Raw genomic sequence first — 27210 nt, 5'->3', positions numbered from 1 at the left:
TGGGGAATGCAGCCCACCAACAATAAACATATGCATGATGATTGGTCGGTGCCTGGAATTGGGGAAACACCAGGTAATCTGGGTCTATTCTTGAAAACCTAGTCCTTGACAGTAAATCTACAGATTTCCCAGCAATGTGACCATTAGTACACAGGAACCTGTACACAGCACAGAACCAAACCAGACATCCCAATGACCGAACAGCGCAGGACCAAGCCAGGTATCCCAGTGACCCAACCATCTCTGCTTTGGTGGAAACAGCTTTGTCTTTTGTTCTTATAAGTGGAGGTTGGAAGAAACTACGTTGTTAGCAAGATAAAGGGGGAATGTTTAATCGTGGCTGTTGTTCATATTATGTTTTTAATATACTTCTAACTACTTATATCATTAAATCTAGCACAGAACATAGAATCTTCTCTCTCTAGAGTGTAATTGCCTGTAATCTCCTGGGGCACTACTAATGCAAGTTGGCTATATATTATAAATATATTTAACCCTTTACCCCAGAAATATTATGTTATGGCATAAGCCATAATTAGGATTTGAAGCAATTTCATTAACTATCACTGGAAATGAACAGTTTCAGTTCCAAATGGACTCATAAAATATCTTAGTGTACATTCAATCATACATTATTTCATAAAATAAGTAATTACATTTGAATAATATTTCAATAAAGTAAATGGATTGAAAAATCTTTGCAAATATGGCCATACAATTGAAACATTGTGTAAATATGGAGGTTCAATTCTGTTAACCAGATCAGATAGCTATTATGAACAATAAAACAGACAGCTGTAGACAAAAGTAACATGTCAAGTGTGATGATCTCATAGTAGGCTAAAGGTGATACTGTTTATAATAAAGCAGCAGTACAGTATCAGTACAAGCAATACATACAGTTGGCAAAGGAGACCAGACCTCAATTTCTTCACCTGTTTCAAAGAATGTTTTCTTTACATGTTCATCTTGATTCTTCCTTGCATTTCTTATTGTTTTCTTTTCTGTTTCTCTAACATTCTTCTACATGGTTTTCGCAAGGTTTATGAAGGTTTTGTAGCCAGGTTGAGGTTTAGGGTGTAGGTTTGCTCGCTGAGCTGTAGGTTTGATATCCAGACGTTTCATTACCTGGCTAAGTAACATCATCAGTGGTGACCTCCAAGTGAAGCCGTCATTTGGAGGTCACCACTGATGATGTTACCTACCCAGGTAATGAAACGTCTGGATATCAAACCTACAGCTCAGTGAGCAAACCTACACCCTTCTACATGGTCTTCCACATTTTATAACTTGTTTTTACCTTGTCTCCATGTTTTGTTGTGCTGAGCTTTTTATTCACCCATCTAATAATCCAACATCCCTCTGATCATTGTGATAAATATATTTAACCTTGTTTTAGTAGCAATCACTTTTAAATGCAGCAATTGAGCAAAGCGACAATTTTAACAGAGATATTTTAACAGTGCTGAGTAAATACAAACTGATTGCAATTTATACATATATATGTTCAGCAAGGTCAAAAATAAAAGTGATATTAAGTGTTACTTTCAAAACAAGCTCAGTGCTATGACTGGTTGAAATTTCAATCTTTTAAAAGCCAACTGTTTTTGTTGGTGAGTTTAATGTTTCACTAAGTCAATACTACAAATTGCTTAATTCAGAATTTAAGGAAAAAAAATCACAGCTTGTTTTACCGATTACTTGAAGGTTTAATGTGGTACTTACAGATTTAATGTGGAATGCATTGTACAAAGGATTTAATTACATAGTTGTTAGTTTGAAGACTTATGAGAATGATGCTCAATGGATATAATAACTTGTAATCTGTCATGTAACAAACTACAAGATTACAACACTACTCAGAATAAGTATTATAAAACTACAATGGGGTAGAACTTCTAATAGAATTCCCCCGCTATATTTGTGAAAATTTTGACAAAATAACTCAGTCATTTACTCAATTTTTGGGAGTAAACTGCTTTGGAAATTCTCCTCCAACGCATTATGCAGCATACTTTATTTTCTGACATTAAACCCAACAAAATAGAATACAGTTTTAACAAAAGATCACTAATCTGAAATGTGCCTCTGTTTTCCCTCAACAGAAAGCATTTCCAGCATTTGTTTTAAAACCCAAATATAGCATTTAAGGCAAAATTAAATCTCTAAAAATCCATGTAAACTTATTTGAAAATGATACAAAAATCCATTTTATCCATTTAGGTGGGTGGAGAAGCATTACAAATTGCTTTTCCATTTATGAGTTGTATCATCTTGGGCTGTAAGACAAAATGATTTGATTAATTTTGTTTACAACACTGAAAATTATTGCACTGAATCTATGCTGAACTGTGCAGACTTAAATATTGTCCATAATTCAGTAACAAAATATTGCTTCCCTAAATCATTTCCTGAAGATAATCACTGAAATTATCACTCAAACAAAGCAAAGAATGTACCATTTCTAAACTATTTATTGAAAACCTTCTCTGCTAGTGTTTGCTCCAGTGCCAAATCATTGATGCCTTGAAATGAAGACTTATGTGAGGGAAGTTTTTTTTTAGTAACTTTGCCCAAGTGATATTCCCATGTAACAGGTTTATTAGGTGGTGCAGGTTCCATGTGACAGCTTTGCACACACCTGTTACCAAATCAGAACTGGGAACACTCACCAAATGTCTCCTCCTCAAAATGACGAAGGTAAACTGTAGAGCTATCACTGTTGACTGAGCTCATGATCAGTCAATCTAGCACAGATCAGAGATCAAACATGGCATCATCTTAGCTTCTACTATAGGGCTCACTACTCAGCTATTTTCATCATCACAACAAATAATATAAATCATGATCCAAAAGAAAGTAATCAAAGTCCTAAATGTTCAAGTTATTGTACTGTTTGGCCCCAACAGGGAAAAGAAATACTCTGACTTTTAAATAAAAGCAGGGGAGTTATTTATGGTTCTGAAATTGCTGGCAAAACTCTGTAGTTCTGGCAATATCTGTGGAGAGAAAGCAGAGTTAACGTTTTGGGTCCAGTGACCCTTCTTCAGAATGGGCCGAAGCTTTAACTCTGATTCTCTCCAAAGATGTTGCCAGACCTGCTGCATTTCTGCAGCAGTTCATAGAATCATCATAAAATCCTTATTATGTGAATGCAGGCTATTTAGCCCTTCGAGTCTGACGAGCAACCCACCCACATCTCCCCCCCCCCCCCGCCCCCCCACTCTATCCCTGTAATCCTGCATTTCTCATGGTCAATCCACCTAACCTGCACATTCTGGACTGTGGGAGGAAATCAGAACACCCGGAGGAAACCCACAGACACGGGGAGAATGTGCAAACTCCACACAGACAGTCGCCCAAGGGTGGAATCGAACCTGGGTCCCTAGTGAGAGAGGTTGCAGTACTAGCCATTGAGACACCACATTGCCCGGTGTTTTTGTTTTGGATTTCCAAACAATTCTTTGTTTCTTTTTGTTAAGCACTAACTCTGCTCTGTGCCTACAGATGCTGCCAGACTTCTTGTGTTGCTCCAGCAATTTTTGTTTTGGATTTCCAGCATCTGCAGGTTTTTGTTCTATTGGAGTTATTTCTGGTATCCTGACCAACATTTACCTATCAAGCAACATCACAAAAAAACAGACTGACATTTGTAGGAGCCTGCTGAATGTAAATTAGCTGCCACTTTTCCTACATTACAGAAGTGATTGCACTTCAAAAAGTACTCCACTGCCTGTAAAGTACTCCGAAATACTCGGCCATTGTGAAAAAAAATGACATAAATGCATGTTTATCTTTTCTTTCCTTCCCTTGTGAAGACTCTCCTATTTCTCCTTGCAGCCTCAGAAGCAGTCACCCATGATTCTGCAGATCTCCCATCCTTGCATTCAGAGAGAGCTGTAGAGAGCACAGTGAGCCATCTATTTAGAGAAGGCATCAAAGAAACGTGTCACTGCACTCCTGCTGCTTTGTCATGAATTATTAGGACCCTCAAAGTCTAAATGCTGGGACTTAGCTCCTCCTGAGGAAATGTTGGCTGTATTTATTTTGCATGTTTTCACAGTATTCAAATTGTAATTTAAACTTTCCTTTTTATGGACAAGACAATCTGGAGTAACAAGAGCAGCCACTAGTGCTGGACATGCTCTAAATGTACAAGGGGAAGTCCTCAGAATGTGGTGAACTATTATGACATCTATTACCTATAGTCGAGTGTGGTGCTGGAAAAGCACAGCAGGTCAGGCAGCATCCGAGGAGCAGGAGAATTGACGTTTTGGCATCAGGAATCCTATAGGCTGTCATAGGATTCTGCTTCATCTTTCAAGATACCATACCACTTTAGCTGCTTGCAAACCAAACCATGCAACACTCATTCAAAAGACTATAAGACACAGGAGCAGAAATTAGGCCATTCAGCCCATCAGTTCTGCCCAGCCATTCAAGCATGGCTGATAGGTTTCTCAACCTCAATCTCCCACTTTCTCCCCGTAACCCTTGGTCCCTTTGACAATCAAGAACCTATCTATCTCAGTCTTAAGTATACTCAATGGCCTGGCCTCCACAGCCTCCTGTAATAGTGAATTCCATAAATTCACTACTTTCTGGCTGAAGTTTCTCCTCATCTCCATTCTCAAAGGACTTCCCTTTATTCTAATGCTGTGCCCTTGGATCAGAGTCTCTCGTAACCATTGGAAATATCTCTCCAATATCCAGCCTGTCCAGGCCATTCAGTATTCTGTAAGTTTCAACTGGACCCACCCCCCATCCTTCTAAATACCGAATGTAGAACCAGAGTCCTCAAACATTCCTTATACATTAAGCTGTTAATTCCTGGGACCATTTTCGTGAGCCTCCTCGAACATGCTCCAGGGTCAGTACATCCTTCCTGAGATATGGGGCCCAAAACTGTGCACAATACTCCAAATGTGGTCTGACCAGAGCCTTATAGAGCCTCAGGAGTACATCTCTGTGTTTATATTCAAGTCCTCTCGAAATAAAGTGCCATTGTTGCACTTGCCTTCCTGACCACTGACACAACCTGAAAGTTTACCTTGAGAGAATCCTGGATTAGAACTTCCAAGTCTCTTTGCACTTCAGATTTCTGAATTTTATCCCCAAAAGAAAGCCACAAGTGATCAGATGGAACTGAGACTGAAACATGAGGAGAAAGAAATTGGCTGGGAAGTAAATACACATCACACCAGCTCACAGACGCTACTATTAAAAGAAGGATGTGAATGTTTCCAACTCAAAACCATCGATGAACTGGGAGATCCACCCCCTACTGAAGTCCAGGGCTGCAGCATTCAAGTCAGGTGACCCTGACCTACACAGGAAATCCATACGACCTTCGCAGCGCCATCAGGGATGCAGAGAGGTAATAGCAAACTAAGCTTGAGATGCAGACTAACCCACATGGATACCCATCATGTGAGGCAAGGCTTACACAGCATAACAGGCTACAAAACGAAGTTGAACAGAACCTTGGGCAACAGCACATCCCTACCCAATGAGCTCAACACATTCCACACTCACTTGGAACAGAAGGGCAGTGAAACGATGTCACTTGTCCCATCAGCCTAGAGTGCACCTTTACCCTCAGTCACCACCACAGACGTTAGGTCGACCTTCTTAAGGGTGAACACTCGGAAAGCGACAGGTCCTGAACACGCTCAGATCCTGCGTGGACCAGGTGGGAGTATTCATAGACATCGTCAACCTTTCCTTCTATAGCCTAGAGTCCCCGCTTGCTTCAAGAAGACCATTATCCCAGTGCCAAAGGAAGATCATGCAGAGTGCCTCAACGAATACCGCCTGGTGGCTCTGACATCCACAATTATGAAGTACTTCAAGAGGTTGGTCATGGCTCACATCAAATCCAGCCTCCCAGATTGCCTTGCTGGCTTGTAATTCACCTACTGGCGCAACAGGTTCACAACAAACACCATCTCCCTGGCCCTACAGTCATCTCTGGAACATCTGGATGACAATGGTACCTACATCAAGCTCCTACTTATTTATTGACTGTAGTTCTGCCTTCAACACCATAATTCTGAACTCTGGGACCTAGGTCTCTGCTCCCATCTCTAAGTGAATTCTCAGCTTCCTGACCAACAGACCGCAATAAGGACAAGCGGCAACACTTCCTCCACTATAATCCTCAACACTGCTGCCCCACAAGACATTCCTGATGAAGGGCTCTTGGCCGAAACGTCGATTCTCCTGCTCCTCAGATGCTGCCCGATCTACTGTGCTGTTCCAGCACCACACTCTCAACTCTGCGCACTCAGCTCTCTACTATACTCCTTACAACACAGACACTTGACTGTCACCAAATTCTGCACCAATTCCATTTACAAGTTTGCACCGTTGTAGGTCAGATCTTAAACAATGACGAGATGGTGTGTAGGAAGTAGATAGAGTGCTTAGTGGCATGATGTAAAGACAATAATCTCTCCATTGACATCAGCAAAACAAAGGAGCTGGTCACTGACTTCAGGAAGTAGAGTCGGGGCAGGCCCCTATCTGCATCAACAATGCTGAGGTGGAGATGGTTAACAGCACCAAGTTCCTGGAAATGACGATCACCAACAATCTGTCCCGATCTACCCATGCTGACATTATTGTCAAGAAAGCTCAACAGCACCTCTACTTCCTCAGGAGGCTAAGGAAATTCAGTATGTCTGTAAAGACTTACAAATATTTGGAGGTGCACCACAGAAAGTATCTTATTTCAATGGATCATAGAGCATTACAGCGTAGTACAGGACCTTCGGACTTCAATGTTGTGCCGACCTATGGAACCAATCTGAAGCCCATCTATCCTACACTATTCCATTTTCCTCCATATGCCTATCCAATGACTATTTAAATGTCTTTAAAGTTGGCGAGTCCACTACTGTTGCAGGCAGGCCTCTCCAAGCCCCTACTACTCTGAGTAAAGAAACTGCCTCTGGTATCTGTCCTATATTCATCACCCCCCAATTTAAAGCTATGTCCCCTCATTCTAGCCATTATCTGAGCAAAAAAGGTCACTGTCCACCCTATCAAACCCTCTAATTATCTTATGTCTCAATTAAGTCACCTTTTAACCTCCTTCTCTCTAACGTAAGCAGCCTCAGTCCCCTCAACCATTCCTTGTTAAGACCTTCCTTCCATATCAGGCAACTTCCTAATAAATCACCTCTAAACCATTTCCAAAGCTTCCACATCCTTCCTATAATGCAGTGACCAGAACTGCATGCAATACTCCACATGCAGCCGCACCAGAACTTTGTACAGCTGCAGCATGATTTAATGGCTCCGAAACTCAATCCCTCCACCAATAAAAGCTAACACACCATATGCCTTCCTAACAATCCTATCAACCTGGGTGGTAACTTTCAGGGATCTATGTACAAGGACAACGAGATCTCTCTGTTCATCTACATTACCAAGACTCTTACCATTAACCCAGTACTCTGCATTCCTGTTACTTCTTCCAAAGTGAATCACCTCACACTTTTCCACATTAAACTCTATTTGTCAGCTCTCAGATCAGCTCTATAGCTTATCTGTGTCCCTCTGTAACCTACAACATTCTCGGCATGATCCACAACTCTACTGACCTTAAGTGTCATCCACAAATTTACTAACCCAGCCTGGTATGCTCTCATCCAGATCATTTATAAAAATGACAAACAGCAGTGGATCCAAAACAGATCCTTGCGGTACACCACTAGTAACTGAACCCCAGGCTGAACATTTCCCATCAACCACCACCCTCTGTCTTCTTTCAGCTAGCCAATTTATGATCCAAATCACTAAATCACCCTCAATCCTATGCCTTCGTATTGTGTGCAATAGCCTACAATGGGGAACTGTATCAAATGCCTTACTGAAATCTATATACACTACATCAACTACATCTACTTCATCCACCTGTTTGGTCACCTTCTCGAAGAACTCAATAAAGTTAGTGAGGCATGACCTACCCTTCACAAAACCGTATTGACTACTAATCAACTTATTCCTTTCTAGATGATTATAAATCCCATCTCTTATAACCTTTTCCAACACTTTACCCATAACCAAAGTAAGGCTCACTGGTCTATAATTACCAGGGTTGTCTCTGCTCCCCTTCTTGAACAAGGGAAGAACATATGCTATCCTCCATTTTTGTGGCAGTATTCCTCTGGACAATGACGACATAAAGATCAAAGCCAAAGGGTCTGCAATCTCCTCCCTGGCTTCCCAGACAGTATGGTTTGACAAGTGGTCTTCCCAAGACTGCAAGAAATGACAGAGTTGTGACCACAATCCAGTCCATCACGCAAACCATCCTCCCATCCATTAACTTCATCTTTCCTTCCTGCTGAATCGGGAAAGCAACCAACAAAATCATACACCCCTCCCACCCTGGTTATACTCTTTTCAATTCTCTTTCATCAGACAGAAAATATAAAAGTTTGAATGCACATACTAACATATTCAAAAACAGTTACTTTCCCGCGGTTATCAGGCTTATGAATTGACCTCTTCAGTGTTAATTTTGATCTCTCTCTGCATCTTCTCAGCATCTGTAACACTATATCCTGTACTCTATTCTGTTACCCTGCTGCACTTGTACAGTATGATCTGCCTGTAACGCACAAAACACTTTTCACTGTACCTTGATATAAATGATATTAATAAATCAAATCAAATGGATGTGAAGCTACTCTGAAGTAGCCTCTGGAAATGTGATACATATGGTAGGAAAGTACACCATTCAAATCAGTGATACAATGGTTTCTCTACATTACAGCACAGTATGGCTGGAGCATATGCACATCCAGACTAACTGGGATGGGGACCTCTCCACCACAGATGCAAAGAGATATGTGCTTTCAGCTTTCTCTTCCAGGTCTCAAAACAGAAAGTACCTATGTAAGGATGATCGCAGGTCTAAGGGTTATAATGTCACAGCAACTTCTCTCACTTCTGCTGAAGAAACTGATTAGATTTAATATTCAAAAATCACATATAATATGAAATAGAAGCTATATCCATACAATCTGGATTGTAATTATTATCATTTAGTCTGCAGATCTGGTTTTTGCTAAGGTGGTAATGAATGTCAGCAATTTGTACTGTTGCATGCAGAAGGGGAGGATGGAGACAGGACTATTGCATTATGGAGATGTAGTAATCAATGGAACAGTTTATTGCATTACAAACAGAACAAAGAAAAAAGAAAAGAGAACAAAGAAAATTTACAGCCCAGTAACAGGCCCTTCAGCCCTCCAAGCCTGAGCCGTTCCAAATGTACTGTCTAAACCTATCGCCCAATTCCTAAGCATCTGTATCCCTCTGCTCTCCACCTACTCAGGCATCTGTCCAGACACATCTTAAATGAATTTACCGTGCCTGCCTCTACCACCTCTGCTGGCAATGCGTTCCAGGAACCTACCACCCTCTGTGTAAAGTACTTGCCGCGTGTATCCCTCTTAAACTTTTCACCTCTCACCTTGAAAGCGTGTCTCTCGTTATTGAATCCTTCACCGTGGGAAAAAGCTTATCGCCATCTACTCTGTCTATACCCTTCATGATTTTGTAAAGGTCCCCCCTCAATCTTCTTTTTCTAATGAAAACAATCCTAACCTACTCAACCTCTCTTCATAGCTAGTGCCTTCCATACCAGGCAACATCCTCATAAACCTTCTCTGCACCCTCTCCACAATCCAATGTGGTGACCAGAACTGTACACAGTAATCTAGATGCGGCTGAATTAGACTGCAAAGAAAAGCAGAATTTTCTGTGCCTTTTAGGCACAGGTTAGGAAGATAGGATTATGGGATTTGGGCTGTTGTTTAGATTTGGAGGCGGGGGGTGGGGGGGTAGGTAGATAGCTGATCTTTTTCTGCTGCCATGCCATTGTGTCAGCAGTAAGAAAACTGGCAAAATCATCATCCATCAGGAGGCTAATTGAGCCACTTCAAACGTACAATTGTCACTTCCTGCCAATTTAAGACTAAAATAAGAAGGAATTTCTTCTCTCAGAGGATTGGTATCTTTGGAACTCCTTACTGTATAGAGCTGCAGGAACAGAGATTTGGTGTATACTTAAGACTGAGATAGATTGATTCATGATCAGCAGGGGAATCCAGGATGATAGAGAAAATGCAGCAAAGTAGATATTACGAATGTCGAATCAGCTAAAAAGCGAAAGAATGGTGGACCAGGCTCCTGTTCCTCTTTCTTGTGCTCTTTTGGAAAGCACCTATGGTTACATGGGTGGAATCTTTGAACCTTGAGGAAACCTGCCACAATGCACTATGTAGAGTCCTGTCATAATATTACGGGCAGCTGACAGCAAAGCTAGGCACATTAAAAAGAAATTTATTCAAATAATTGCCAAAGGAGGTTAAATATTAGTTTGCATTAATTACATAACCTGGCAAAGCGATTAAAATCCAAGTTAAATCTCCATTTGTTATGTGACAGACACATATGAAGTGATATAATGAGCTGTTACATTGACAAAGAGGTTCCTGCTTTCATTGTTATTTTGTTAAATAACTTTTGGATTTGCCAGGAACAAATTGCCTTTTCCTCCACTGAACATAAATACTATTAAGCTACTACCTGTGGCCACTTAGTGAACCATTTACTCTTGTTTGTGCTATATTACAGCACGGAAGTGTATCAGTGTAAATTATCAAGATGGCCAGCTCCTGTTCAGAGAGGAAACTGACAAAGAATAATATCATTTAACATCTTACTGACAGAACTCTTGATCCCAGATGTGCCATGTCATTATCCATCTATTTTACTCCTAAAAGGATTTGAAATATCACTTAAATCCTGCTTTTATCCAACAGCTTAGTATGTCTTTTCAACCTTAGAAGGATTCAAGCATGTTCTAGTACCAGTTTCCTTGTGACTTTGACTATCAAGGGAAAGATCATAATCTTCCATTTAGGCAAACCTATCCGCATTCACACAGACTGGTTCTCAGGACTATTGGTCATCAATATCCTTCTAGTGGATCAGTGATTTTGCCCAATAATCATTTAGTTTGGTAGTTACTGTCTGAGTTCTAAAATTAAATAGACCTCATAACTACCCCATCCTGGGAACACTAGTGTAACGAGAACAAGTTTCCAGTATTTTAGTCATCAATGTTGAGAACACTTACTTATTTTTCCTTCTTTTCCCAACTTTTTCAGGTGGTGGGTGAGATTAACTTCAGCTGCTTTATGTAAATGTATTGGAGTATCCTATTGGACATGAAATTGTACATTAAATCTTGCATTCTACTAAGAAAACACAATTACGTTTATTTAAAAAATGGTTTGAAAAACATTTTTCTAATTTGAAATGATTAGTCTGAGCAATTTAAATCCAGTTCCATGTTGACAAAGGAAGAATTTAAAAATTGCATTGTTATTGCATCTTTCACAACCTCAGGATGTCCTAATGTTCTTTACATTCAGTAAGTTCAGCACCTAGTAATACAGCAACAATAGTCGTCAACTTGATCCCAGATGCCCAACAAATAGCAATGCAGTAACCAGATAATACTTTTTACTATATTGGTTAAGGAATTAATACTGACCAGGGCACTGGAGAGAACTTACTGCGTCCAAGTGCTATAGGTTGAACTAAATCTGTTTTATCTAAAAAGGATGAGTGCAAATTGCCTGTGTTAGGTTAACAAGATTTAGTGTTCAGATGAGAGTATAATTGGCGAGGCCAATATTTATTGTCCATTCTTAGTTGTCTTTGAAAAGGTACTACTGGTGGATTTTCTTCTTGAACTGCTGTACTGCTGTAGTCTGTCTGATGAAAGTGCCTCAAATATTAAGTAGACAGCTCCAGGATGTCAATCCAACAATAACAAAAGAGAGGTGATAGAAGTCTAAGTCAGGAAGTTAATTAGCTTGGAGGTGGTGAGGTCTGCACATATTGTTTCCCATATCCTTCTAGGCTAGTTTGGAAAATATAGCCAAAGATACCTTTGTGCGTTGTTCCAGGATATCCTACGATCAGTACATACTGTAGCGATGCAACATTGCAAGTAGAGGGAATTAAGCAAGTGGCAAGTATTCCAAAATACTGATAAGTTCTGATTTGCAGGTGCTAGGTACACTTTTGGGAGTCAGGTTAAAATTCAGTGATTGAGTAAATGAATCACTCATCACAGATTACACAGCTTCGATCTGTTCCAGAATCGGGGCATTTATCCAGCTTGTCCAGTTCAGGTTCTGCTTAATGGGGACCTTCAGGAGGACTATGGTGGAGGTTTCAGCAACTGTACTGCGTTTCAATATGGTAAAAATGGACTATGAGATTTGACATTCATCAGCTGATTTTAAAACCTGGAACTTTTCATTGACTAAAATGGTTTCAAAAAACATTAAAGCACTGAATTAAGATGGTCTGTGATCACCTGACCCAAGTTGAACCAACTCTTGAAGCCAATAATAAACAAAAATCTGTCTGAGATGAAACTCATATCATTACACAATGTCACTGAAACTTGGATCCATTTCTCCTGTGAGTTACACTTTTCCAGATAAGTTTCACATTGTGCAGGTGAAACCAGCCTGCAGATCATCCAGCTGAAGAAAATGAAACCAGACATGGGAATGAGCTGTATTTCAGACAACTGCTTTTGGACAAAGCATAGAGGGATAAACATTGATTTGTAATAGCTGAACTTCTTCAAGGTTAATGCTTGGTGAAGAGCAGGTCAGAGAAACATCCACTCACCGAAAACTCAAGGATACCTACAAACTTCGTTTGCTGAGAATATAAGTCGCTGATTAAGCAACCGTGGTCTCAGGTTAAAACCTAACTCCTCAAGGATACTAGGGACTTTTAAACTACTTATTATTTTATCTTCCTGACGGCAATAGGTACTTATTTTTAAAAAAACGTTTTATGCCTAAAATCATAGAGTCTCACAGCATGGAAAAAGACCCTTCAGTCCAACTTGTCCATGACAACCAAATTTCCCAAGCTAACCTCACCCCACTTACCTGTGTTTTGCTCATATCCCTCCAAATCTTACCTATTCATTTATCTGTCCAAATATCTTTTAGATGTTGTAACTGTACCTACCACTTCCACTGGCAGGTCACTCCACATACGAACCACCCTTTGTGTGGGAAAAATGTCCCTCAGGTCCCTTTTAAGTCTTTCTCCCCTCCCCCCATCTTAAAAATATACCCCCTTGTTTTGAACTCTCTCACCCTAGGGAAACGACTTTTGCTATTCATCTTATCTTTGCCCCTCATGATCTTATAAACCTTTAATGTCACCTCTCAACCTCCTATGCTCCAATGAAAAAAGGTCCCAGCCTGTCCAGCCTCTCCATATAACTCAAGCCCTCTATTCCCGGCAACATCCTGGTACTTCTGAACACATCTTCTGAATCCTTGTCAATTTAATATCCTTCCAATTTAATGTCAATAAACAGCACTTTTTCTGACAGTAGGTGGCAGGGAACATCATTGATGGGGCAGTTAAAGGCAATTGGACACATTATGTCCTGTGAATGAGATGACTGGCATTCAACAACAATCACTTTTTTTTGTGCTGGGATTAGTTTTTCTCTAATCCCCAATGATTTAACCTTTATTAGGGCTCTTTAGTGTTACACTCAACTGAATGTTAACCTTGACATCACGGTTGACTATTCTTATTTCACCTGAACTTCTGGTATTCAGCTTCTGACCTTGCTTCGACCAAGATTGTAATGATGTCTACAAATGGAAAGTGCAGTGGAAACCTAACTTATCAAGACACTGATAAGTATCATTTGATATCAATTATCAACTCAATCCATTTAGTCATAGAACGGTGCAGGATACTACTTGATCTATTGTGACTATGTCAATCAGTAAGTCACACTTCCTGCTTTTTCATTGAAACTGTGCATTTTTCTGTCTCCAGGTGCTTAACTGGTTCCCGTTTGAAAGTCAATAATGAATATGAATTAAGAATACTATCCTGAATTTTGATCATAAATAAGCCAAAATAAAGTTTACCTTATAAACACTTTTAACAAGTTCCACTGGGGTGAAATATTGCTCTGAATGCTCCTGAAAAACCTTTAAAATCTGTTGTTCCCTCAAGTTTCTGTGAGCTATGTACTCTCGAATTTTTTCAGATGCATCTTGCACAACTGGGCCATGTCCTGAAATTCAAAACAAAAACAGAACAAAAGAAGAGCGATTTTGTATGGCTGCATTTTGATTAGGCATCCAGAAACCAAGAATACTGGAGACTTGGATGACTAGCTCTCTGTAAGACATTAAATGGTTGAGTTTATTGTTCCATCTGGCTGGATACCTTATGGTTGTTTCTGTTCAATACAGATCTGAACAACATTTCGAAGCTGAGGTGCAAAGCAGGTGAAAGAAATAACAGTTTGATTCTAGGTATTCAAATGCACTTATGGCTTTGGGGAAGACAGGTGCATGAAATTTGCATTTTTTTGGTTTCTAATTTGCTCTCATTTCATGTTTTCTTTGTATCAGCTTTTTGTTCAAGGCTCCAAGTTCATATTTTAAGAAAATGTTCAACAACTGTACATAGAGAAGCATCGAATGATTACTTGGATCCACGACTGTTGATTATACACATTTTGTTTACTTTGAATGAAATGCTTCAGCTGTAAATTTATGTATTTGCATTATTTTAGTTTACTCAGCTGATTCTGGATAATTCTAATGTGTCAGAGTTATGCAGGAATAAGAGGGAGGGAATTTTGACCCAGTGACACTGAAGGAATGGTGATAGATTTCTAAGTCAGGATTGTGAGCGGCTTGGAGAGAAACGTGCAGAAGGTGTTCCCATGTATCTACTGCCCTATGTCCTTCTAGATGCAAGTGGTTTTCAAAGATGCTGTTTAATGATGTTTGGTGATTTTCTGCAGTGCACCTTGTAGACAGTGTACCCTGCTGCTATTGAACATTGGTGGTGGAGGGAGTAGATTTCAAGATTGTAATTAAGGGGGAAAAAAAATCAACACTGCCTGCAGCTTCAAAACTTAGCAGCATACTAACCCAACCTGTCCCAGACTAATGAACAACCTTAGGGCTAGTTGGGAAGACATCACCAATAAATGAACACTTTGCAAAATGCTGTTCCTTCTCCAATAACCTGAACATCTGTTCAAGTAGTTTCCACCTCCCCACAAAGCTGTATATGCATATAAAAAGCAGCTTCTGGAACTACACCAACATTACCAAGCAGTTTTTACAAGAACTGCAAGTCTGTTTCTCCGTTTTCCCATTTTTATTCATCTCCAGGCGTGTGCTGCCCTTTGCTACTCCAGTTGGGAGGGTTTAGATTAAAATGGCAGGAGGATGGGAATGTGTACAGAGAATCAAGACGGAGGGAAACAAGGGCAAAAACTAAAGACAGATTAGGAAATTGGAAAAAATGGTAGTCAGAGATACAAGGGCAGGAATCAAACAGGACCACATTGCACAATAATGCAAACTGCACCAAGAATGTTAAAAAGCCTTAAGGTCCAGTGTCTTAATGCACAGGGTATTAGCAATAAAGTGGATGAATTAGTTGTGCAAACAATTATAAATGGGTATGATATAGTAGTTGGGATTACGGAGACATGGCTGTAGGGTGACAAAGGACAGGAACTGAATATCTGGGCTGGTTAGTTTTTAGGAAGGACAGCCAAAAAGGAAAAGGAGGTGGGGTAGCATTGCTGGTTAAAGAGAATATTTATACAACAGTGAGGAAGGATATTAGTTCTGGTGAAGTGGAATCTGTATGGGTGGAACATCAAGGGACAGAAAACGACAATGAGGGTTATAAACAGAGTCTGTAGTGGTTATGCTGAGAAAGGCATTAGGCTGGAAATTAGAAATGCAAACAATAAAGATATAGCTGTAAGTGTGAGCAACTTTAATCTGTACATAGATTGGGCAAATCAATACTATAAAGGAGGAATTCCTGGAGTGTGAAAGTTTTCGATATCAATACATTGAGGAACCAACTAGGGAACAGACTATCTTAGACGGTGTAATAATAAAGGATTAATCAGCAATCTAGCTGTGTAAGGCCCCTTAGAGAAACAGCAACCATAATATGACAGGATTCATCACTAAGATGGAGAGTGCCATACTTGATTATGAGACTAGGGTCCTGAATCGAAATAAAGGAACCTGGTTAGGAATTGGGTGACAGTTAGCTATAGCAAATTGGAGAACATTCATTAAAGGAATGATGGTGGATGGGCAATGGTAATTTTTTGAACAGTGTTTGGAGGAACTACAACAATTGCTCAGTCTCATCTGGGTCAAAACTAAAATGGGAGAGGTGGCCTGACCATGGTTACCAAGAGAAATTAGAGATAGTATCAGATCCAAGGAAGGGCCATTTAACCTGGACAAAAAAAGCAGTAGACTTGAAGACTGGGAAGAGTTTACATTTCAAAGGAGGAGGAAGGATTAATTAAGAGGGGGACTAATTTAAAGGGAAGTTACAAACTGAAGAGAAAAACACCAGTGAAAACAACTTTAGATTCCTTACAATCAGAAACAGAGAAAGTAATAAAGAGGAGCAGAGAAATGGCAGGCTAATTAAATATATACTTTGGTACTGTGTTCACAAAGTAGGACATGAATAACCTCTCAAAAATGTTGCGGAACACAGGGATCTAATGAGATGGAAGAACTGAAGGAAATCAGTATTAACTTAAAAATCATGCAACATCAGGTTACAGTCCAACAGGTTTAATTGGAAGCACAAGCTTTCAGAGTGCAGTTCCTTCATCAGGTGGTTGTGGAGTATAAGATTGTAAGACACAGAACTTGCTATAAATTCTTATGCCCGAAACGTCGATTCTCCTGCTCCTTTGATGCTGCCTGACCTACTGCACTTTTCCAGCAACACATTTTTCAGCTCTGATCTCCAGCATCAGTAGTCCTCACTTTCTCCCAGGATTGGACAGAGTCAGCATAGGTTTATGAAAGCGAAATGATGCTTGATAAATCTACTGGAATTTTTCAAGGTTATAACGAGTAGAATTGACAAGACTGAACCAGCAGATGTGATTTACTTGGACACACAGTCGGCTTTCTCTGAGATTCCATCTAAGAAATTAGTAGTTAAAATTAAAGTGCATGGGATTAGGGGTAGTGTGCTGACATGGATAGAGAACTGGTTGGCAGACTGGAAACAAATAGCAGGAGAAAGTGAGTCCTTTTCAGAGTGGTAGACAGTGAATAGTGGGGTACAACAGCGATCGACACTTGGAGCCCAGCTATTCATATGATACGTTAATAATTTTGGTGAGGTAAATAAATGCAATATCTTCAAGTTTTCAAATGACATAAAGCGAGGTGGGAGGATGAATTATGAGGAGGATGCAGAAATGCTTCAGTATCATTTCAACAAGTTGAGCAACAAGTTGAGTCAGTGGGAAAATACCTGGCAGATGAAGTACAACATGGATAACAAAAACAGGAAGTCAGATTATTATTTGAACAGTGATAGATTGGGGAAAAATACATTTGAAAAACAAGACTTAGGTCAATGGAAGCAACCATGCAGGTGTAGCAGGCAGTGAAGAAGGCAAATGGTATGTTGGCCTTTATAGCGAGAGGATTTGCAGACAGGAGCAGGGATATCTTGCTACAATTATACAGAGTGAGAGGACACATTGGGTATTGTGTTCAGAAATGGTCCCCTTTGAGAAGAAGCATGTTCTGGCTATGGAAGGAGTACAACAAAAGGTTAACCTGTCTGATTCCTGGGATGGCAGGATTGACATATGAAGACGGACTGGATTGGTTAAGACTATATTTACTGAAGCTTAAAGGATGAGGGAGAATCTCAGAAACCTATAAAATTGTAACAGGACCACACAGGGTAAATGCAGGAAGGATATTCCAATGATCAAGGAGTCCAGCAGCAGAATTCACAGTCTAAGGATACAGGATAAACAATTTAAAACTGAGATGAAAAGAAATTTCTTCACCCAGAGAGTTATGAGCCTGAACAATTCTCTGCTAACAGAAAATGGTTGAGGCCAACACACACTAAATGTTTCTTTAGAAGGAGATGGTTATAGTTCTTGGGGCTGGACTAAGTGGGAACAGGGTGCCCAGTTGAATGATTAGCCTTGATCATATTAAACAGTGCAGCAAGCTCCTGGGGCCAAATGGTCTATGCCTGGTCCTATTTTCTACATTTCCTCCTCTGCCTCCTTTCTGACCTTCTCTCTTTACCACCCTTCTCTCAATTATTCCCAACCTCCCTCAAATCCCTGATTACTTCATCTTCCCACTCTCAGAGGTCATTGTGCTCAGTGTCGTTTATTACTTCCTCCGAATAGTGTTCAACATAGAACAGTCTGGATTTGTGACGCAGGTGGTTGTTGGAGGAGTGTTGATCAGCAGAAGATTTCTTTAGTTTTGTGTGATAACTTTCACAGCTTGAACATCTGGTGTCAAAAATATTACTGAGGAGAAATGTAGAATCCACAGGGTGACAGCACCAGTTATTAATATCTGAGAAGATAATTTGTAGATTAAATAAAGCACAAGATTGAAAACACTTCAGTTACTAGACAATTACCAAGCAATTATCAGGAGTCAGTTATAATTGTAGTATTTTACACAAGTGTTTTTTTAATGATCCAGAGGGAACTGGCTGTTGGATGGTAGAGTTAGAGAAAAAGAACTGCAGATGCTGGAATCCAAGGCACACAAGCAGGAGCCTGGAAGAACACAGCAGGCCAGGCAGCATCTGGAAGTGGAGAAGTCAATGTTTCAAGTGGAGAAGTCAAAACATTGGCTTCTCCACTTCCTGACCTGCTGTGTTCTTCCAGGCTCCTGCTTGTCTGCCTTGGATGGGAAACTGGCAACTTTTCCATTCTTGGGCAATGAGAAAATTGGAAAAACGAAGATAAAACCCAGGAAGTTATGAAGAAAAAGAAATAAATCGCTTAAGTAATTGATCAACATGCTACTTATAAGTTATCATTACATTGTTCAATATACGTCTCTGAAAACCATGTTATCTGTTGATTAAAATGATCGCATAACCCCTAATTAAATACCATAACCAAAAGGCTACTGAGATGACTGCATCCATCTGGATGAAAACATTAACATACGTAATAGATTAGAGAACACTTCAGGCTAATAACCATTTCATTTATTCTTTCCACTTTGTTTTCAATTTTCTCCTGGCGTATTACTCCTGATTGGCTCATTCCCCATGTGTTGGGAACACAAGTATATACATTCTATTGAACAATGAAAACACAACAGCTAAGACCATGCCATGTCTTGCCTGACTGATAGAAAACGCCCCAATTAGGTGGAACCAAATACAGGGTGAGAGCCAGAATCTTTACTGATTTCTCCTGTCTTGCAAATCAATGAGCCCTGAAACTAATTTCAGCATCACAACTGCTACATTGGATTAGATCCCTTTAATTAGAAAGAACAGGGGTGTGTATTTTCAGTGCTACACCAAATAATGCAAACATATAAACGTAAAAATTAGGAGCAGAAAACTGCCAGAAAGACCCTCTGATATACTCTGCCATTCAATAAGATCATGGCTAATCCGAATACTCCACATTCCCACGTCCCTAGAGAATCTTTCACCACTTATCAATAATCTATGTCTTTCAAATATTCAAGTCTGCTTCCATTGCCTCTTGAGGAAAAGTTCCAAAGATTCATGATCTTCTGTGACAAAATAATTTTGCTCATCCCCATCTTAAATGAGATTATTATTAAACAGTGATCCCCAGTTTTAGATTCTCTGGCAAAACAAGACTCATGTACCTGGTCAAAAGCTCTCAAGATCTTATATATTTCAATCAAATTGCCTCTTATTCTTCTAAATCACAGCAGATATGAGCCTACTCTGTAATTAACCAACCCACCCAATCTAGGTATCAATCTGATAAACCTTCTCTGAACTTCTTCCAGTGCATTTACAATCTTCCTTATATAAGGGAACTAACAATGTAGACAGCACTCTAGAAATCATCTCACCCATACTATGCATAATTAAAACATAGCCTCCTTCGTTTTTTTGCCAATTCCTCTTCCAATAAGCAATAACACAATAACCATTAGCTTTCCTAATCCTTGTGTACCTGCCCACTAACTTTTGGATACCAAATTCTAAGATAGTGGTGGAGTAGGTAGCATCAGGTTCCTGTGTCTGGGCCTTTTTTGTGTGCTTTTACCCACTTCCTGTTCTTTATTTCTCAACCATAACTGAGAAAGACAGCTCTTTGAAGTGACGGCAGATTCAATGCGCTCTGGAGTGGCAGTGGCATCTTCACAGGCAGCGTCACTGCAGAGTTGGTCGGTTAGTCTTTGAAACCTGAAGTGGGACTCTTGCTTCCATGTGGAGTGAGCCTCTGGTAACAGCATGGTGTGGCTAGGAATCCCAAAGCAGGACTCCTGTTTCCGCGTGGTGTGCTCTGGGGAGCTGGGAGTGGGAGTCTTGTTACCGCGTGGTGTGGTCTGGGGAGCCCAGAGCAGACTCTGTCAGCGATATGGCATGGGCTGGGAAGCCGATAGCAGGAGTCTGGTGGCAGCATGGTTTGAGCTGGCAAGCCCAGAGCAGGACTGTAGCAGCAGAGAAGAAAATTTTGGACTCTTTCTTTAAGTTATCTTTTTCAGAGTTCTTATCTAAGTTATTGCAAATGGTGCCTATGTGCAGTGATGCCACACATTTTTCACTGTATTTTAAGTTAAATGCACATGACAATAAAGGATTCAGTCAACCTAGGGCCCTCTGCATGACAGAGCATTCCAATCATTGGTGATACGTATGAACCTTTCAGCAGTGCAGCTAGTTTCATACAGGGAAAACTTTACAGAGGAATTATAATCAATCAGTTAGTGAGCAGCGTATCACAGTGGAAGTAAAACAATGAACAATAAACATAAGAATTTTAAAATCATCTACTTACCTGGATATATTAAGTCAGCATTTATATTCAACAACTTTTCCAAAGACAGCATATAAGTGTGCAAGTCTTCAAATACTGCTGTGCCTTCTCCCAGAATACAGTCTCCAGAAAATATGGCATTTTCCTCTTGCAGCAATAATGCCATGTGATCAGTAGTATGTCCTGGTGTGTAAATGACCCTGGGAGTAAAAGCAAGAATGCTATTCTGTTTTTCATATTAAAGAGAACTTTATATGCACTACTAACAGAACACTGGTTCATAACAGAGAATTCATGGATGAATAGTTACAAACAGCAACAGATTTGAAAAGAGACAACCTCCATTTACAACCATAAACACGTATACTTATGTTGTACCTTTCAACATAATTAAACATCCCAAGACAATTTACCTGAGCATTATGAAACAAAATATGACAAAAAGGAGGTACTAGTTCAGATGACCAAAAGCCTAGTTAAAAAGGTTGTTGAATCAATCAGATGTATGAATCGCTGCAAAGTCTCAACTAAGAAATGAAACTGGACAGACCATGTGGCATTGACCTCAGCACAGGAAAAAACAACAGCAGAAATAGTCCTGCAAAGTCCTCCTTATAAATGTCTGGGGGCTAAGTGCCAAAATTGGGACAGCTGTCTCACACAAAAGAATCAAGCAACAGCCTGACACAGTCAGACCCATAGAACCATATTTTGCAGACAATGCTCCAGACACTAGCAACACCATCCCTGCATTTGTCCTGTCCCATGGCACGACAGACCCAGCCAATGTGGTGGCACAGTGGGGCACAGCTGGGAGATAGTTGCCTTGGGAGTCTTCAATATCGACTCTGGACACCAAGTCCCATAGCTTCAGGTTAAACATGGGCAAAGAATCCTCCTGCTAATTACTACATACTATCCTCCCTCAGCTGATGAATCAGTAATCCTCCATGTTGAACACTGGATGCAGTAGTGAGGGTGGCAAGGGTGCAAAATGTACTCTGGGTGTGGGATTTCAATGCCCACCACCAAGCGTGGCTTGACAGTAGTACTCCTGATTGAACTGGTCGGATCCTTCTAGACTGGGTCTGCAACAGCTGGTGGGGGAGCCAACAAGAGGGAAAAAGATCCAAACCCCATCCTCACCAATCTGCCAGCTGCAGATACATCTGTCCATGACAGTATCTGTAAGAGTGACCACCGCACAGTCCTTGTGGAGACAAAGTCTTGCTTTCACATTGAGAATACTCTCCATGATGTGTGGCAGTATCACTGGACTAACTGGACAGATTTTGAATAGATCTGCAACTCAAGACTGGGCACTCATGTGGTGCTGTGGGCCATCAACAGCAGCAGAACTGTACCCCAGCACAATCTGTAACTTCGTGGCCTTGCAAAACCCCCACAACCATTACCATCAAGCCAACGGATCAACCCTGGTCCAATGGAGAGTGCAGAAGGAGCAGTACCAGGCATACCTAAAAATAAGTTGTCAATTGGATGAAGTTACCAAACAGAATTCCTTACATGCCAAACAGAATAACCAGCAAGTGAGAAGACAGAGCTAAGCTAACCATGGTGGACTGAGTGTCTCCCATCTTGTGACACAAAATTCGAACTGGAAATGGGAAAGTTCTGACTCTGTCTTTTGCCTTTCTTCTGTATCAAGCTTTGCTAATTCTAATCCTACATACCAAATTCGGAACTGATCTAGTACTAACTGCACATCTACACCCAAGTCAAACATTAATATGAGGTTAGAATTAGTGTGATGATGTCAAATGAGAGTTTTTTTTCCCATCAGGTCAGTGATTTCCAGGCTCTGTATCACAATTCAGAAAACAGCCACATTTGAATGCTTTGCCATGTACAGTTCTCTTTCAGAAATTCAAAACTGGCCAATCTCTTTAAGATAGAGGTAAACAAGTTTTAAAAGCTACGTTTGAAAAATAATGTTGTAACTTACAACAAAATGCCTTCCAAATTCAAGACTACCTTGATCAACATAGCAGAGACAGTTTCATAAAATATAGGTATTCAACAATCCAACCTAAAGACTTTGCAAACTATTCGTATCATTGAAATTTCTCATTCCTGGAACCAGGCATTAAATTGATTTTTGATGCTTCATTTCTCAGTCCAGAACAGTGTTATAGGATCTTCTGCTTCCAATTAGGCAGCAGGTGAAGGCTTGGTTTAATATTTTGTCTGAAAAGGTCACTCCTTCTATTTTGGGATATTTCCACATTACTCACTGCGTTATTTGCTGCTAATGTAGGGTGGGCCTTCAACCATCATCTTTCAACTCAATAATCCTAAAAAATACATACATTATCTTGTTTGCTTCTAACTAAAGTAATTTTCTCCAAGGGCCATTACTGATGTGAATTTATTTGACCAGTTCATTAGCTATTTGCTCACCTTAATAGTAATGACCTATTATGAAACAACTATTTTTATCAGATTAGCTGCTTTTACTAGCTCCCCTCCAACTGTTATACTGATAACATGTAAACAAGACATTCAGGTTTGCTGGAAAAGTAAACATGACTTGCAAAGTTAGAACATCACCTTGATGGAAATAAGCTCCAAGTCATTTTGGTTCAAGCCCTGCTCCAGAGAAGCAGCACAGAACTCAAGGGGACACTTCGATGAGCTTGCTGTTTGCAAACTGACTAGTATCCTTCCCGCTGTAGTTGCAACTGCACGTCAAAAATACTTCATTGGCTGTGCAGCATTTGGGATGAATTGAATTTATAAAAGATTCTATATCAACAGGAGTTTACTCTTTCTTTCTTAGATTACTGTGTATGTAAATGTTTACTCTTCATTAAGTACTTCAAGTCATGAGGTAGCATCCAACAGATATAGTTTTTAAAATTGTAGTTTTGTGACATAACATTTTGACAGAATATTGAGCTGTCTTTCTTTCACTGATTTATAAAAGAAAACTATGTTGCATAGCACTATTCACAGCAATTAAAATGCTGTTAGATAGTTATGACAACTATTTGTGGGCAGCATGGTCACTCAGTGGTTAACACTGCTGCCTCACAGTGCCAGGGACCCGGGTTCAATTCCAGCCTCAGGTGACTGTCTGTATGGAGTTTGCACATTCTCCCCGTGTCTGCGTGGGTTTCTTCAGGGTGCTCCGGTTTCCTCTCACAATCCAAAGATGTGCAGGCCAGGTGAATTGGCCATGCTAAATTGCCCATAGTTAGGGGTATGTATAGGGAAGGGGAATGGGTCTGGGTGGGTTACTCTTCGGAGGGTTGGTGTGGACTGTGGAGGCTTCTGTGTGACAGTCAGAATCTTTTCCTCAGAGTTGAAATTTCTAATACTAGGGGTTATGTATTTAAGGTGAGAGGGGGAAGTTCAAAGGAGGTGTGAGGGGCATGTTTTTTTTTACACAGAGTGGTAAGAGTTTGCAACGCGCTGACGTGGTGGAGGAGGAGGCAGATACAATAGGGACATTTAAGGGACTTTTAGGTAAGCACATGAATATGCTAGGAATGAAGAGATATGGTTCAAGGGCAGGCAGATGGGATTAGCTTAATTTAGCATCATGGTCAGCACAACATTGTGTGCCAAAGGGCCCATTCTTGAACTGTACAGTTCTATGTAATATCCCACTAGCTGCTTCTTTTAAACCACAGGATCAAATCCATTAGGACCCAGGACTTAATTTGATTATTTTAAAGCTTAATTGCTTGCTGCCCTGCATACGTAAAACATCATTGCTAAATATCAAAACTGACCCAATCAATGGATAAAATACAATGGCTTACTCACCATTTAACATCACTGATGTCAAAACCTTAGTCTCATTTGAACTTGGCAAGTGAACTGTAGATGCCAAACATGATTGTTGCAATTCAGCCTCAGGAATGTCAGCTCGCTTGATTAAAGCCCAAAAGTAGGAACAAGAAAAGGATAAATAAAATGCTGGTCCTGCAGTGGTCTCTAGTTTTAAAAGATGGGATGGGAGCATCACTGGCCAACTAGCATTTATTGCCTCTCCCTAATTGCTCTGCAGAAGATGGTAAACAGCCCTTTTTGAACTAATGCAGTCAGTGTGATGAAGGTACCTGTACAGGATTGCTGGTTAGGGATCCTGTGATGAAGGGACTGTGATATATTCAAAATCAGAACAGTGTGTGAACTGGAGGCAATGGTGTTCTCAAACGCCTGTTGCTGTTCTTGTGGCTACACAAGTAGATAGTGGTAGGAATTACAAATTTGTGGGGTGTTGCCAAAGAATAAGAAATCTTACTGAGTTTCTGCAGCACATCTGGAACAAACTGCAGCCACATTCTGCTCATCACAGTGATACTGAATGTTCAAGACAGGGTGCTGATCAAGCAGCTGTTATTAGGGCTGCACCTATCCAGGCTGGTGGGCTGCATTCCAATGCATTCTTGATTTGTGTCTTAAAGGTAATAGACAGATTGAGGATTCAAGAAGTCATTCACTTACTGCAACATGAACGCAGTATTTATGTGGTGTGTCCAATAACATTTCTGCTCAATAGTAACCCCCAGGTAAGGAATTCAATGATCTTCATTCTTTAGAATGTCAAGTGGAGATGGTTAAACTTTCTCAGCCATTGTGTGACAATCTTACTTCCTGTACTTCAGTCCAAACGTGGATACTGTCCAGGAATTCCTGCATCCTGATTCGGGCTGATGCCCGAAACGTCGATTCTCCTGTTCCTTGGATGCTGCCTGACCTGCTGCGCTTTTCCAGCAACACATTTCCAGCTCCGATCTCCAGCATCTGCAGTCCTCACTTATTCCTGCATCCAGGCAAAGATTACTTCATTGTCTGAGGAATTGCAAATGGAACTAAACATAGTAATAATCTATATACATCTCCACTTCTGACCTTGTGTTGGAAGTAAGATCATTGATGAAACAGCTGAAGGTGGCTGGATGTAGATCACTATGTTGAGAAACCTCTGCAAAGATGTTCTCGAGCTGAGGTTGCACAGCAGCCACCTTCCTTTGTCCTTAATACTACTCCAGCCAATTAAGATCATTATCTCAATACAGAATGATTCTACACGGGATTCTCAATGCCTCACTGGGTCAAATGTTATTCTGAGACTAAGAGTAATTACTTTCACCTCACATTTATGTGCAGTTAGAAGGAATACTCCTGTACCTTTTGGTTTCATAAAACATTTGATGCTTAAAATATTTCTTGATCAAAAAAAAAGTACACATGAGCTGAATGATCTTTTTGCAAGTAGGCCTCTGTACAAGTTAAATGAGGCAATTAAAAAAATGAGAACTTTTCAAGTGTATTAATGCCCATTAACACTGATTCTCCCCAAACCCTGCACAGTATGCCGTCTATTAAGATTCCTAGGAATCTTTCAACTTCAACTTAAGTACTGCATTTTATCTTTTACACTGCGAATTCTATTTTTTTGTTGTTTCTTTCAGATGTAATAAGCATGCTTCTATGAATATAAAAAGGGTCAGAAACTTGCTCATTCAAAAGCACAATTTTGGCAAAAGAAAATACCTCAGTGTGGCTCCTTTGGTTTCCAATACATCTCCATCTTTTAGGTATGTGTACTGTGTGTCACAGGTTCTGATTGTCTCTTCTTGAGGTGGACTGTGTGAAAGTTTTCTAATTTGAAGATGACTACCTTCTAAAATTCAAAAAAAAAGATTAAAAACAGTAATATTCTAACCTATTTACAAATCTTAAGAGTCTATCATAGACCTAGCTAAGATATAGACTGTTCACAAATTTGAAAACAAAAGGAAATAGATGCACAAATAAACTAATTTCTGAGGTTCACTTATGAAACTCAAAACAAACCTTGTGCTTATACATCGTAGTATTGAATACTCAAACAGAAAACTAAATTTATATTGGTAATTTGCAGTTTGCTTGAGTTTCTGTACAAGTTTTTTTTGTCCTTTAGGTCTTGACCTTATTACAAAACTCAAATAAGAAAATATCCTGTCGTTCACCTCTATTTTGAACCCACTGACACATTTTGGAATTGGATAGGAGTCATGGACTCAAAATGTTATCTCTACGTTTTTCTGTCCACAGATGTAATCAGACTTGCTGAATTTCTCCAGCACTTTTCGACTCTATTTTAGATCTCCAGTATCTACAGTATTTTAGTTTTATATTATTGTACTTATATAATGCCTTTAACAGAAAGAACACCCCAAGACTTTTACTGTTAAAAGAGAGTTGGGAGTGGTGAGACTTGGCTTAGTGGTGAAGGGGAAAGCAGCAATAACCACTACAAAAAAAAACTC

At 40.0% G+C, this 27210-nt stretch overlaps 1 protein-coding gene across 1 annotated transcript in view; it reads right to left on the bottom strand.

Moving 5' to 3' along the window:
* Positions 1-1210: 1210 nt before the first annotated feature.
* The window catches only part of lactb2 (lactamase, beta 2), a 69495-nt gene continuing 43495 nt past the window's right edge, over positions 1211-27210 (bottom strand). The window contains exons 4-8 of the mRNA XM_072569607.1: positions 26453-26582; positions 20945-21123; positions 14016-14164; positions 11159-11240; positions 1211-2279 (exon numbers count right to left, since the gene is read on the bottom strand). Of these exons, the coding sequence (XP_072425708.1) occupies positions 2239-2279; positions 11159-11240; positions 14016-14164; positions 20945-21123; positions 26453-26582 (581 nt within the window). The 3' untranslated portion in view covers positions 1211-2238. The remainder of the gene's footprint in view (positions 2280-11158; positions 11241-14015; positions 14165-20944; positions 21124-26452; positions 26583-27210) is intronic.

The sequence above is a fragment of the Chiloscyllium punctatum genome, chromosome 5 (assembly GCF_047496795.1).
Source record: "Chiloscyllium punctatum isolate Juve2018m chromosome 5, sChiPun1.3, whole genome shotgun sequence".
In the NCBI taxonomy this organism is placed as follows: Eukaryota; Metazoa; Chordata; class Chondrichthyes; order Orectolobiformes; family Hemiscylliidae; genus Chiloscyllium; species Chiloscyllium punctatum.
The sequence above is the reverse complement of the archived record's forward strand: the minus strand, read 5'-3'. Positions and strand labels throughout refer to the sequence as shown.